General features: G+C 38.3%; 1 protein-coding gene across 1 annotated transcript; it reads right to left on the bottom strand.

Moving 5' to 3' along the window:
* Window positions 1-10,011: 10,011 nt before the first annotated feature.
* Window positions 10,012-13,307, bottom strand: LOC139943491 (uncharacterized). Its single transcript, XM_071940297.1, has 3 exons — window positions 12,983-13,307; window positions 12,313-12,689; window positions 10,012-10,134 (listed from the first exon to the last, which is right to left on the bottom strand). Exons 1-3 carry the CDS (start codon window positions 13,305-13,307, stop codon window positions 10,012-10,014), a joined length of 825 nt encoding a protein of 274 aa, XP_071796398.1.
* Window positions 13,308-14,336: the final 1,029 nt, after the last annotated feature.

The following is a 14,336-nucleotide window of genomic DNA, read 5'->3' as shown; positions in this document are numbered from 1 at the left end:
TGTGTAATACAGTACAATCCTCAACATTTAGTACTTTAAATTTGTACAATTACAGTCGTGGAAACATTCCCACTTTAGGCATGTTCTCTTCATAGAATTACCTAAACGATTTTACACGTTTTAGATCAAAGAAGTCATGAAAGTACATACAGTTGGATAAGGCTCCTCTTAATCAACTGCGAAATTTCTCTTTAATTTAAACAATTTGGTTACACTTCTTAAATTGCACTTTTATGTACAAAACAGGTAAGGCATCTCAATGGGAAACTTCTTAAACAAAACACGTTTCAAACTGTAGTAGACTACTCCTAATATTTAAAAGTACTTGGAACACTCAATCGTATTTGTAATTCTGAACTTCAAAGCATTTATTGTGAGCTGAACAACATTCCGTGTTACTAACATGTAAACATGAGCTAAACATGGCGGCGCCCGGTGCGGGCTACGTGACGTCACTTAACAACCATTAGACTTGTGCAAGTCCCAACATCAATACATTACACTCCTCCACCCTAATGTTAAACATCAACAATAATAATAATGCAGTCAAGTTTTTAAAGAAAGTCAAGTTATTTAGTCCCAATCACTGCATTAGGGGGATCCATGGATTAACAAGAACTCTAACAAACTTCAACTGCAATGAACAATAAAAAACATCGAGCACAGGGGTGGACTACCCTGTCCCGAAATAATAATGCACTGAGGATTATTCTGCCTCAACAATGTGCAGCGACATCCTGTGAAACTCAACAGTTTATGTGGCCGAAAATCCGTAGCGATTTGGGGCATTGTGGTTGCGGACCGGGTTACGACCTACGGGTTGTTCGGTCTCCAACGGTGGATGATACTGACCGTCAATCTGCTGAGGTTGTTCTTGGTTTGGGTCTTCAATTTCATTGTCAATGGTGACATCAACCTCATCCGGCACTTGCTCCCTGTCTTTCCCTACAGGGTGTTGTTGAGGCATCTTATCAACTCCACGAATTTGGTCAGCATGACGCCTTATTACAGAATCATTCTCCTGCAAACGGATCCTGTATGACACTGGCCCTGCATAATCGCTCACGATGCCTGGTAGCCAATTGTAACCAGTTTTGGTGTAGTTTCGCACCCATACTGTATCTCCAATCGCGAATGATCGAGCCTTGGCGTGACTGTCATGATGATATTTCTGTGTCATTTAGTGTTTGTCCACAGTTTTGGACACATCTGGGCGGAGCTGATCCAAATGGGAATGCAAGCGTCTCCCCATCAGTCACTCTGCTGGTGATACTCCAGTGGAGCTATGCGGCGTGATTCTATATTTGAATAGGAAACGTGACACCTTGGTTTCTACCGTTCCTTGGTCCATGCGTTTCATTGCGTTTTTGAATGTGCGTACCGCTCTCTCCGCAAGTCCATTTGATGAAGGGTGATAGGGTGTTGTGCAAATATGAAGAATACCATTCTTCGTCATAAATTCCCTGAACTCTACGCTTGTGAATGGTGTGCCGTTGTCAGAAACTAGTTTGTCTGGCAAACCATGGCAAGCAAATGCTTGTCGAAGTTTCTCTATGGTTTGCTGTGATGTAGCATTGTTCAGTGGAAACACTTCCATCCATTTCGAATGGGCATCAATCACGATCAAAAACATCTTACCCATGAATGGCCCTGCGTAATCAATATGAAGGCGGGACCAAGGTCTATTGGGCCATCTCCAAGGATGAAGTTCATTTTTCGGTGGCATAGGTTGGGTCTGTTGGCAATTATGGCATGCCTTCACTTCATCTTCAATGTCAGCATCCATTTTGGGCCACCAAGCAAATCCTCTAGCAAGGCTTTTCATTCTAGCCATTCCTGGGTGTCCTTCGTGTAGTGACCTTAGCACACGTTTACGGCCTTGCATAGGAACGATAACACGACTCCCCCACAACAAACATCCTTCTTGTACTGAGAGCTCTGTCCTGCGCAAAGTATAGGGTTTAAAATTGTCGCCCAAATTCGCGTCAGATGTCCATCCTTTCTCCACCAATGGGAGCACTTGAGAGAGCAGTGGATCACATCTAGTCCATGCACGAGTATGTGTGGCGGAGAGAGGAGATGCTGCAATGTTCTCCATGAGCAACACAGTTTCAGCCGGCTGAGGGACTGCAGGAGTTGATGCTTGCAGGGGTAAGCGGCTCAGGGCGTCAGCGTTTGCATGTGCTTCCATGGGCTTAAACACAAGCGTATATTCATAAGTAGCTAAAGTCAGTGCCCATCTCTGTATGCGTGCGGAAGCTTGGGGTGGAACAGCACGTTCCTCGTTGAACAAACTGAGCAAAGGTTTGTGATCTGTCACTAGCGTGAAGTGGCGTCCATAGATATATGAATGAAATCGTGTCACTCCAAAAACACATGCCAAACCCTCCTTTGATTTGGGCATACTTTTTCTCTGCTGGAGCGAGGGTGCGTGAAGCAAAGCCAATGGGCTTTTCGGAGCCGTCGGGCATGCGATGAGCAAGGACTGCACCAATTCAGTATTGGGACGCGTCACATGATACTACGATGTCCTTCCCAGGGTCGAAATGTACCAATAACTGCGAAGAGAGAAGTAACTCCTTCGAAGCTTGGAAAGCGCTCTTTTCTTCTGTACCCCATCTCCATTGGACATCCTTGCGCAATAATCGTTACAAAGCAGCTAGCGTGGTAGAAAGCTGAGGCAGGAATTTGCCATAGTAAGTGAGCAGCCCTAGGTAGGCCCTCAGTTCGGTGACATTCGTAGGTGCTGGTGCATTGCGAATTGCTTCGACTTTGTCAGCTGTAGGGTGCAAACCCTGGGCGTCAATGGTATGCCCAAGATACACCACAGAAGGGGCCATGAAAGTACATTTACTCAACTTGAGCCGTAAGTCCTGCCTGTTCCAAGCGCGACAACACAGTGGCGAGCGTTGAAATATGAGACTGGTCATCTGACCCAGAAATCAAAATGTCATCCAAGTAGAGGATCACATGTGGAATTCCTTGAAGGATATTCTCCATAGTGCGCTGAAAAATGGCTGGAGCTGAGGCGATTCCAAAAGGCAGGCGGGTATAACGAAATAATCCCTTGTGAGTGTTAATCACCACATAGTTGCGTGATTCCTCATCCAATATCAGTTGCTGGTAAGCTTGCGAGAGGTCCAGCTTCGTGAATTTCTGTCCTCCAGCCAGGGATGCGATCAAATCTTCAATTTTCGGAATCGGATACTTATCCAATTTGGATACCTGATTCACTGTTAGTTTGTAATCACCGCAGATTCTTACAGATGATATATCTGCCTTCATTACAGGCACGATGGGGGCAGCCCACTCTGAGAACTCAACCGGTTCTAATATTCCAGCAGTGACAAGGCGGTCAAGTTCTTTCCCTACTAACTCTCGCATGGCATATGGAACCGATCGTGCTTTGCAAAAGCGCGGTTGAACCTGCTTGTCAACATAGATCTTGGCAGTCGCACCTTTCAACGTGCCCAACTCATCTTTAAAAACCGCAGCATGTCTGTCTAGAACATCCTCCATGTTGCTACCGTAAAGCACATGGATTTGTTCCCAATCCAACTTAATGTTATCCGGCCAATTTCGACCAAGGAGGCTTGGGCCATTTCCTTTCACCACTAGCAATGACAGTTCAAAGGCTTGCGAATTATGCACAACTTCTACAGTGAATTGGCCAAGCGTCGTGACTAGTTCACCCGTGTATGTTCTTAGGTTGACCTCTGATGGACTTAGTTGTTTGTTAGGCCACCCACACTTGAAAACGTGCTCCGACACCAGTGATAATGATGGCCCTGTGTCTACCTCCATCACAAAGTCCTTGTTTACCAATAAATTGATTCGTATTGGTTTCATTCCAGGTCGACTGCAAGTAAAGAGTGAGTAGACAGGATTGTCATGTTGTTGCTCGACTTCATGTGTGTCATGATCATTGGTCGTAGGTACAGCATTCATGTTCTTTACATGTGAAGCCTGGTCCCCTTTATCAGAACTGCGACACACACTGGCAATATGGCCTTTCTTCTGGCACTTAAAACATGAATTGTATCGAAACCGACACTTACCTGATGAGTGGTTGTCTTTCCCACAACGATAACAGGGTTGAGTTTTGCACCTCTGCTTATTCAAACTCACTTGATTTGGTGTGGAGTTATCATGAAACACCTTGTTCATCACTGTATTGCTATTTTCATTGCTGTTTGGTTGTGCCACCTGCATTTCTTTCATGTCTTTGACGTTCTTTGTTGCCGTTTCAAAATTTTGTGCTATGGACAAAGCCTTTTCGAGAGAAAGTTTCTTCTCAGTCAGTAGTTTTTGTTGGATGCGGTCATTCCGTAGACCGCAGACAAGCCTATCACGTAGCATATCATTTAAGGAGGTACCATAATTGCAAAAGTTTGCAATAGAACGAAGTGCAGCAACATATTGAGCAATGGACTCTCCTTCCTCACGGAAACGGCTGTTAAACTTCACGGCTGTTGCACTATTTCAGACAGTACAGGGTTGTGATGTTTAGTCATTATTTTTATGAACTCATCGTAAGGTTTGTCACCAGGTTTGTCAGGAGAGACCAGACTTCGAAGAAGTTTGTATGATTCAGGGCCAATAACAGTTAAAACAACGGCTTGTTTCTTGGCCGATGTGGTGACATCATTCGCTACGAAATAAAATTCCAACCTTTCAAAGTAGTGTGTCCAGTCCTCCGTTCCCTCTCGAAATTCATTGATTTTCCCGATCAGGGCAGCCATTATGAACCAATTATCCTCGTCGCCAATTTGTAGTAGACTACTCCTAATATTTAAAAGTACTTGGAACTCAATCGTATTTGTAATTCTGAACTTCAAAGCATTTATTGTGAGCTGAACAACATTCCGTGTTACTAACATGTAAACATGAGCTAAACATGGCGGCGCCCAGTGCGGGCTACGTGACGTCACTTAACAACCATTAGACTTGTGCAAGTCCCAACATCAAGACATTACACTCACTCATTTGGATGGTTGGCAAATTTGAATTGTCAAATTGAGCCAAAGTTACCTAGTTAAATTTTACCTGAAGGGCCTTACTCCTTGTTTCTTGCTATCTTGTACACGCGTTTCGTCATGTCATGACTGACCATTCTCGCCTTCTTGTCGTATGATTTCACCGTCTATTGCTACGTTACATTGACAAGTTTCTCTTCAGCAGCTTCTCCAAGCGTTCCAGTGTCCATCTGCATGTTCTCTTTGTTGGGATCTCTTCTATTTCTTCTTCGTCGGTTTCGTCGCTGGAGACACTTGCCTCCTCGTCGTTGTGGATCTCATCCGGCCTGATAAGGTTCCCTTTTCTATAGGGGCTCCTTGTAGGCTCCTGGTGCTTGTGAGCCTCCGCCGCTCGTTCATCCTCCTCATCTGTCATGTTGGCATCGATAACTACCTCTACGGCTTCCAGTGAAGCTGTCTGAGCTGCCTCGAGCTGCTGTTGGAGTAACCTGCTTCAATTGGGGCTGCACCCACTCCATAGCCTGAATATTTTGACGGTGGTCAGTGGCGTAGTGCCGTTTCAAATGATTACTTCTCAGATACGATTGTGGCATTGACGGCAGTGGTACCTTACTCTGTAGTTGAGGGGGGTGGCCTTATCGCGATGGAAATTATATCTCTTCCCAAACATATATCCAAATTCTTCACAAGTGAAAATCCTTCTCTCCTGCATGATGTCTTGCATGTCTGCCAATTCTATCGTTCTGTATAAACGAGACTCTAAAATGGAAAAACACTGTTATTAATATTACTTATACTCCTGCCTGGATAACATAGGTCTAATCAACTAATTTGAAGTGAATGCTTAGTCCACGTATTTCCTCCCGGTATCTTCTTTGATTTACTTCGTTGGCTCCTCTTAACTCCTTGTATTTCTGTTATTACACTGTTTTATAGGCTGTCCCCTTATAGCAATTCACTGTAGTTTTACTATAAAAAATAATACAATTTAATTGCAGTATAACTAGTTTTATTGAAGTTTCACTACACTTTTATTTCAAAATTACTCCAGTAATTATACTTATACTATAGTTATCCTGGAGTTATACTATAGTTGTGGCGGCGACATGCACAAAGTGTACAGGTATCTATGTATTCACTCTGTTTACTGTCATTGACTGTGTTCAGTAGGTTCAATAGGTTCACTACGTAGTTCACTAGGTTCACGTAAAAACTGCAAGTTAAGGAACAATACACTCATTAAGTTTCAAGTAACTGAAGCAACATTAAACTGTGCTAACTATCTATCACTAAATAGAAACTGCTTATAACATGTGCATTTCAACTCCAAAAAACGTTACAGAACTTCATTAAATAAGTCATTAAAAAACACGACTTTCAAATAGTCCAAAACACCTAAAATTACTGCAAATGGAACTATGATACTCAAAGATGTATTTACCTGTGTCCAAGGTCTGTGGTAGAATGGAATGTGGACACGTTTAGATGGCAAAAAGGGGCTCAGAAATCTTAGCTTTAGTTTTACAATGTGGCTCGATTGTTTGTGGCTCGGCTGAAAATAGCGCCCTCAAGAGACAAGTCCGAGATAGAAAAATCAACATACCTGCTGTAACAATAGTACTAACTGTAGTAAATCTATACTGTTTTCGAACATTTTGTATAGTAAACCTGCAGTATAATTACAGTATAACTACAGTTTGATAGTACTGAAACTGTAGTATTACTTAGTTTAACTATATAGTATTACCACAACATAACTGTAGTTTTACCACATCATTTCATTTTGGACAGTACACCTGCAGTATAATTACAGTAACACTGCAATTCGATTGCAGTGAAACTGTAGTATTACTTAGTTAAACTACAGTATTACCACAACATAACTGTAGTTTTACCACATTAATACTTTGTTTACAGTAAACCTGCAGTATAATTACAATAAAACTGCAATACAATTGCAGTGTAACTATAGTATTCCTTAGTTTAATAGTATTACCTTAACTTAACTGTAGTTTTACCAGAAAGCAGTGTAAATAAAATACATGCAGCACCTTTTTAAGCAATATCACAGGACAGGATTAATCTCTTTTTGGAATAATTATCTTGAGGAAGACGTAGCCTAAACACCGCGCCATGCTTCATTGCCAGCTTTCTGTTGATGGTGATGTTGATTGAGTTGTCTTTATCAGAGAAGCACAAGATCTGTAAAAGAAGAAATTGGAAAGTATGTGTCAGAAATAATAAAACATTTGCCAAAAACTATTAGGTTTGCACAATTCTCCAGTCTGTAAAGTCAGATGAGGAAAGAGGTTATCGACTACTCCAGTCTAAGTACTTTCTGTCATGATTATGAACGTGACAACTAATGTTTAACAAAACCCACACTATCAAATATTAATTTGGGTTTAAATGTCGGACCCAAGGCAATTTTTTTCCTAGCCAAGAAAATAAGTAAAGTAGTGCCAACAAAAATAATTAAGGATTACATAAACACAAACATACCATACCACAGTTTTATTTTTTTTAATAACAAAATTAAATGAAAACTAGTTAACCTCACTGCAGCGCTTTGCCTAGCAATAGCATGCCTAGCCCCGCTTGTCATGCTTCTTCTCATGCTTGTGTGGCCGAATGCATCAACAAGAGTCTGCATTCAGAAGTGTTAAGAGTCTTCTACAAAAAAAGTATAATTCAGGGCCTTCATTCATGAGTTTATACACTGCAACTAATAAAGATAAATTCATGAATGGTGGCTCTGATTCTGAATTATAATAATATTAATAACAGGTACAGGGTAGACCAAGACAGCATGGACAGAGTATCAAGTAGGCCCCCCTATTATGTATGAATCTTTTCACCAAGAACACTTAAAATTAATAGAATAATCTTTAACGTATCCCTCATAGGTTCCAAGTCCAACCAAACCAAAGCGATTAATTACACAAAAAACAACAATTAGGCTAAAATCTAACACTTACCAAACAAAAATGATCACCGACATCACTCTCACGGTCACGGTACCTGACGGACGTCGATTCTCTCTTGCTCTTAATTTGTCAGTGTGAAATTCACATTTAATCAGCCCCCACACAGTCAGCCTTTACAATTCACTGGAAATACCTCCATAATGTACAATTGTCATACACCAAAACTACAACATCATCACAGAATATAGAATCCGTTGGTGTCTGCCGTTTGAAACAGTTTGAAACTGACTCTGACTGATAGATAGACGGGCTCCACATGTTGTGCAGAACATAGCTCTTCAGTTTACATAAGCGAAGTCTAGGTGCTGACCTGTTATACAACCACTTATCGTATAGCGCCCTCTATTGGTGGAAAAGTGTCCTGTCATTATTTTTCGAGCTACAATACAAAGATCTTGAACTCGGGGGGGGGAGTATGTTTAAAAACATTTTTGTTTAAGCTGGGATTCTACTTTTGAAAAGGTTTTTAAAGAAATGTTTATAATAGAAACTAAGAAACTAATTTCTATAGAATATAGACAACCTGAAACTTTTAAAAATAAACGCAATTGTAGGAATTTAGATCCATAGAAAACTAGAATTCTTTAGTAGAATCTTAGTACTACGTTTTACTACAGTTTTTTTTTTAAGTTTAACCTCAGTTTTAGATAAAGTAAAACTGAAGTATATTCAAAATATAAAACTATAGTTTTACTTCTGATAAACTACAGCTATATTGTAGTTTTACTGAAGTACGTATTTTAATAAAACTACAATAACTTTACTCTGAGGAAACTTTATTTTTTACTATAGGTATGATAGGAAACTTTACAAACTATAGTGAAACTATAGAATAACTGTGGTAAAACTACAGTGAATTTTAACAGTAAAACTAAAGTATATTCAAAATATAAAACTGTAGTTTTACTTCTAATAAACTACAGTATATTGTAGTTTTACTGAAGTGCGTATTGTAATAAAAACTACAGTAACTTTACTCTGAGGGAAACTTTATTTTTTACTATAGGTATAATAGTAAACTTTACAAACTATAGTGAAACTATAGAATAACTATGGTAAAACTACAGTGAATTTGTAAAGTAAAACTGAAGTTTATCCAAAATATAAAACTGTAGTTTTACTTCTAATATACTACAGTTATATTGTAGTTTAACTGAATTACGTATTGTAATAAAACTACAGTATCTTTACTCTGAGGGAAACTTTATTTTTACTATAGGTATTATAGTAAACTTTACAAACTATAGTAAAACAATAGAATAACTATGGTAAAACTACAGGCAATTTTTATAAGGGTCCTTCATAGACTTTCAGCCTATCTGCATGTACAACAACGAGTTTACTTGGTCCATTCTTAATTCAAAAGACGTATTAATTCAGTGAGCTGTTTCACTAATTGATATGGTCTTTCCCAAGGTATGTCAAGTTGTCTACTCTTCCCTTTACTCCAAATGGGGCTATGGAACGGGTTATGTAACCATACATAAATTCCCTCAACAATTCTGCAGTCAGCCGCTGTACGATTGTATTGTCTCTTTTGGCTTCATGAAGGCATTTCCTTGCTCTATTATTATTGCTCTATTATTTTTGCCATAGGCAAAATTACATTGAATTTACATAATTTACAGATAGAACAATACAATTACAGACATAACAAAATTGGGTTTAACATGAAAACAAGGGGGCATTAAAAGTACTAGGGAATTTAACTTGGCGAGATGAGCAGGAAAATATTCATTCATTCATTCATTCATTGATAATTGGTTTATTATTTTAAAAACAAATTCCCATGGCGACCGGAGGTCGAGTTACAGGAAAATATACACAGATTAAAAACTAAGAAAAAATCACACCATTTTATATTATTTAAAAAATAATTGATTAAGGAAAGACAAATATTTAAAATGTATAAATTAATTGTTCTGAAAGTTGCGGGGAAAAAAATTGTTAAAAAATATTGCTGGCACAATCAAAGGGCGCATAAAAAGCTGCATTCTATTGCAAATCAGTTATTAAAATGGCGTGTGAGGTGAGGGAGAGGGCTCTTTCTATAGCGCTCTGTTGAGGGCTCTTTCTATAGCGCTCTGTTCGGCATTTAAACTGACCCAGAAGTCCGGGGTTCCTAAGTTGGTTCCCACTTTCATACCTCTGTGGCAAGAGTCGATTGAGGACTGATGAAGGGAGAGTTTTGGCAAAAGATTGGCATAAGTGGTTACGACGGCATACCAGTGTTTCAATATTGCACAATTGTAGAGCGTCTGAGTAGCGCACGTAGTCATTGGCAAGAATAATTTTGCATGCGCGTTTTTTACTATAGGTATGATAGTAAACTTTACAAACTATAGTGAAACTATAGAATAACTGTGGTAAAACTACAGTGAATTTTTAAAGTAAAACTAAAGTATATTCAAAATATAAAACTGTAGTTTTACTTCTAATATACTACAGTATATTGTAGTTTTACTGAAGTACGTATTGTAATAAAAGTACAGTAACTTTACTCTGAGGGAAACTAGAGTATTAGATTATATTACAGGGATAATTTAAAGAATCGATATTTAAACTACTCCTGGATTTAAATCTTACAGAGTTTGGATCGACACTTTTTCTCTCTGAGATAGAGCTTGGTGGTGCTTGCTTGCTTTCAACATTGGAAGTGGGCGATGAGTCAGAATTTGGCGGAATTGGAGTGGATTTTGTCGTTGTTAATTCCTTATTAGCGAGTTGAGATTATTGGGGTCTTGCGTCAGTAAATAGTTTTCTTTTCCCTAAAAGTAGCTTCACTATTTTTTCCCCTATTTTTCGTTTACATGCCCTTACCCAACTTTGGTGTACACCAATGATTTTGGTGCTTATATAGTGTTCCATTGGTGTACACTAAAGGTACACCAATGTACACCAATGTCTTAAACAAAACAATTCTGGTCAGCTTTGCACCAAATTGACACCAAGAACACTTAATCATTTATGCACATGCACCAAAACAGCACCAAATAAAAATAGGAAAAAAATCTTAACACCAAATTGACACCAAAAAGATTTTTGTCATTATGCACATGCACCAAAATAGCACCAAGTAAAAATAGGCAAAAAATCTTTACACCAAATTGACACCAAAAAGATTTTGTCATTAAGTACATGCACCAAATTAGCACCATATAAAAATAGGCAAAAACCTTTACACCAAATTGACACGAAAAAGACTATGACGGTAATTAAAATAGCACCAAATAAAAATAGGCAAAAATTCTTTACACCAAGTTGACACCAAAAAGACTCGAGTTATTTCCATAAAAAACAAAACCATAGCTTCAATATTCTACACCAAAATTACACCAAAATTACTTGATCATTATATACCAAAACACTTTTTACAAAATCTCTATGCAGAAGTGATACACAAAGGACCGTCACTTAAGACAGTACACGAAAAAAACGATGGAATTACTTTATTGTATTTAAAAACAAAATAAACGACTTAAACTTGCTTCAGTTGTTTTACACTCTAAATACATTCTATTTCATCATTCCACTTGAATAAAGTATATTGCAAAAATGTAATCAAGGATTTGAGTACAATTCAACTGGAATTGGTTTGCACTTTTTTTATCATTGTCAAAAGTGTTGTGAGTGGTAGACTTACATATATTACAGCAGGGGGATCAAGCATCACAAGCTCCTGTATACCTTGTGTACTGTCTTGGTTTTAAGTTTACCTATTAGAACCACTATTATATGATTACGTGGAAGGCATTCATATCTCTATCATCCAAGTTAATTTACAAAGTGGTTTACATCCATCTCTGTTCATAAATTTTGTATTCACATCCCTTTATCATCGAAACAAATTAAAGGCACTGGACACGTTTGGTAATTTGATAATTACCAAACGTGTCCAGTGCCTTTGAACCGATCTTCAAGGAATTTTACAGAGTTATGTGCATCTTTCTCAAAACATTGCTAGCAGTCATGCTTTTCATGGAAACTGCATTGAATACAATTGCATCATGCAATCCAACAATTGAAGCAGTTAAACATAGTAACTATTTTCATTGTGGCTGTAATCAAACTTGTTCATGTTCAAACACATTCGTATATCTGGCAATCAACTGTGTTCCGTCAAAGGTGAACGGCAAACAGACACACATTTCCTGGATAGAATTCACTGGTACAACTAACTGCCTTTTATTTGTTGTTACAGCAGTTTAATGATCTGCCGACAGTTTAAGAGAGGTGTGTATGTCCAGAACATCAATTACTGCAACATATGTAATACATGCATTTAGATTGCACTGTAAAAAGTACTGAATGGGACCAATTAATTTACTATTTTCAAAATCGAAAAATACTGTATAACTATTTCGACGAGATACAGCTTTGTAAACTTTTGAATGAATGACAGTTTTGTTTAACATTAACCTCTCAAACTTGTATATTATTAAGTCCCCGACAAAGCTGAACATGTCCAAAATTTTATCATACACTTCTTTTTTCACAGTGCAGCGTTTCAAAGTGCCAATAGCATGAATGCCAAAACATACCTCAGTTAATACACTTTTAATTCTGTGATAGCTGTACATTTGTTCATAGAATGCAAGAACCTTCGATCTTTCACAAAGTTGATTAACCATTTCAGGTATCTTTTGATGAACAGAAACTGCCTGAATGATTTGTTGAGCAACATTCTGTGTACCGTGAAATAAAATTCTGAGATCTTTATTAAGATCTTTGAAAAAAAAACACAAGAGTGTGGCCAGAGTGGACCAAGGTCTCTGACCTTTAATGATAAATGCAACAATGCATGAACATTACTTGATTCAAAACATTCATTATACAGTTCACTAAACATTGCACAAAACCTAATAATGGACTCATGAGCAACTTTCAATTTATCAGCACTAATTGATGTCTCAAGCAAAATAAACACAGCTTGAACCAAACAGCCCAAGTGGTTTAAATACGATGCAGGTAATATTCCATAAATCCTGTATTCTGTAGCTTTCCAGTTAGGGAGATCACTTATTGTTCGAGGCAATCGTGAGATTCGGTTGGTTGGGGTCATAAGAAGAAGACGCTTATCTATTTCTTCTTTAGATGATCCAACATAACAAGGACATCTTTTGTACTCGGTATTAGTCCACAAACGTATTAATTTTTTTGTAACGCAAATACATACACAGTGCATATAGTCCACAGACACCCCTGTAATGACATCAAACATGGGGCATTTCAGTAGCCATGTGGCTCCCTTAACACCAAATACTGTTTTCCCAGTCGTCTCTGCCTCTATTGCATGGGATACAGTATCAGGGTGATTCGTCAATGGCCCATGTCCACACGCCATATTTTAGTTGTCGAATGGGTACGTATGTGTCATTGTGCCTTTAAGTGTTTTGGACGAGTTTTCTCGTGCCAAGCAAGTTGGACATCCATAAAAACCATTAAATTGTGTAAAAATCTGGGCGAGACAACGAGCAGGTGCATCGCACACACAGGACATCAGGATAGCTCACAAGAGCTGATTCTTTCCGTTATAACAGAGCTTTATTCCTGAAAGAAAAAAGTAAAAATGCAACTCAATATGCAGTTTTTTTTTCTATTTGCCAACCCCAATTTAATTTCAAAACTGACAAGAAAATGGAGGAATGTGTGTAATTTTATGTTATTAAACCATTACACTTCCATAGTTTATGTATTTTGTTTTTTTGTATAAAAAATAGTCGTACCTCCAATAAGTTGACAACCAATCTGCTAGAGCAGTAAATGAAACCAAAATAAACCAACACAATTAACACCATATAGGTTCTGCCTTAACCTACCACCCCCCCCCCCAAAGTATATATTTTGTATGTGTTGTTACAAGTGGCCGAAGCCCCTCCCCCCATTTGAAATCTGAACTTTTGAGACAAAGAAAACTACCAGAATATAAAATTTTGTGCTTTATCAGTTGAAATCTATGGTTAATTTGCCAGCAGCACCCCCCCCCAGAAAAAGTTTGGTTACCAGAAACATAATAATGTTTTAAATAAAGGCCGTACATGTATTACTGTAACTTTACACTGCCTACACAAATGGTTCTAAAAGCACACATAAATAAACAAAAATAACCTACCTTTTTCATACAAATTCAGGAGCTGTGCACAGAACACTCTGAGAAAAACAGACTATACGTAGTTGAATAATATTTAGCACCAACAAATATGTGACGAGATATAGTGACTGGCTGGGACCAATTTCTGTTTCTAATAATGATGGAATTGTTGCTGGTTCTTTGTTCATTCATCGGTTTGAGATTTAGCATGTACTCACAATGGCTATAAATGAGTGTTCAAGAAGGTGGCGCATATTCTGAAATCGGCAAAGCATCACAGTC

Source organism: Asterias amurensis, chromosome 10, assembly GCF_032118995.1.
Source record: "Asterias amurensis chromosome 10, ASM3211899v1".
In the NCBI taxonomy this organism is placed as follows: Eukaryota; Metazoa; Echinodermata; class Asteroidea; order Forcipulatida; family Asteriidae; genus Asterias; species Asterias amurensis.
This window is presented reverse-complemented; position numbering and strand designations above follow the sequence as displayed.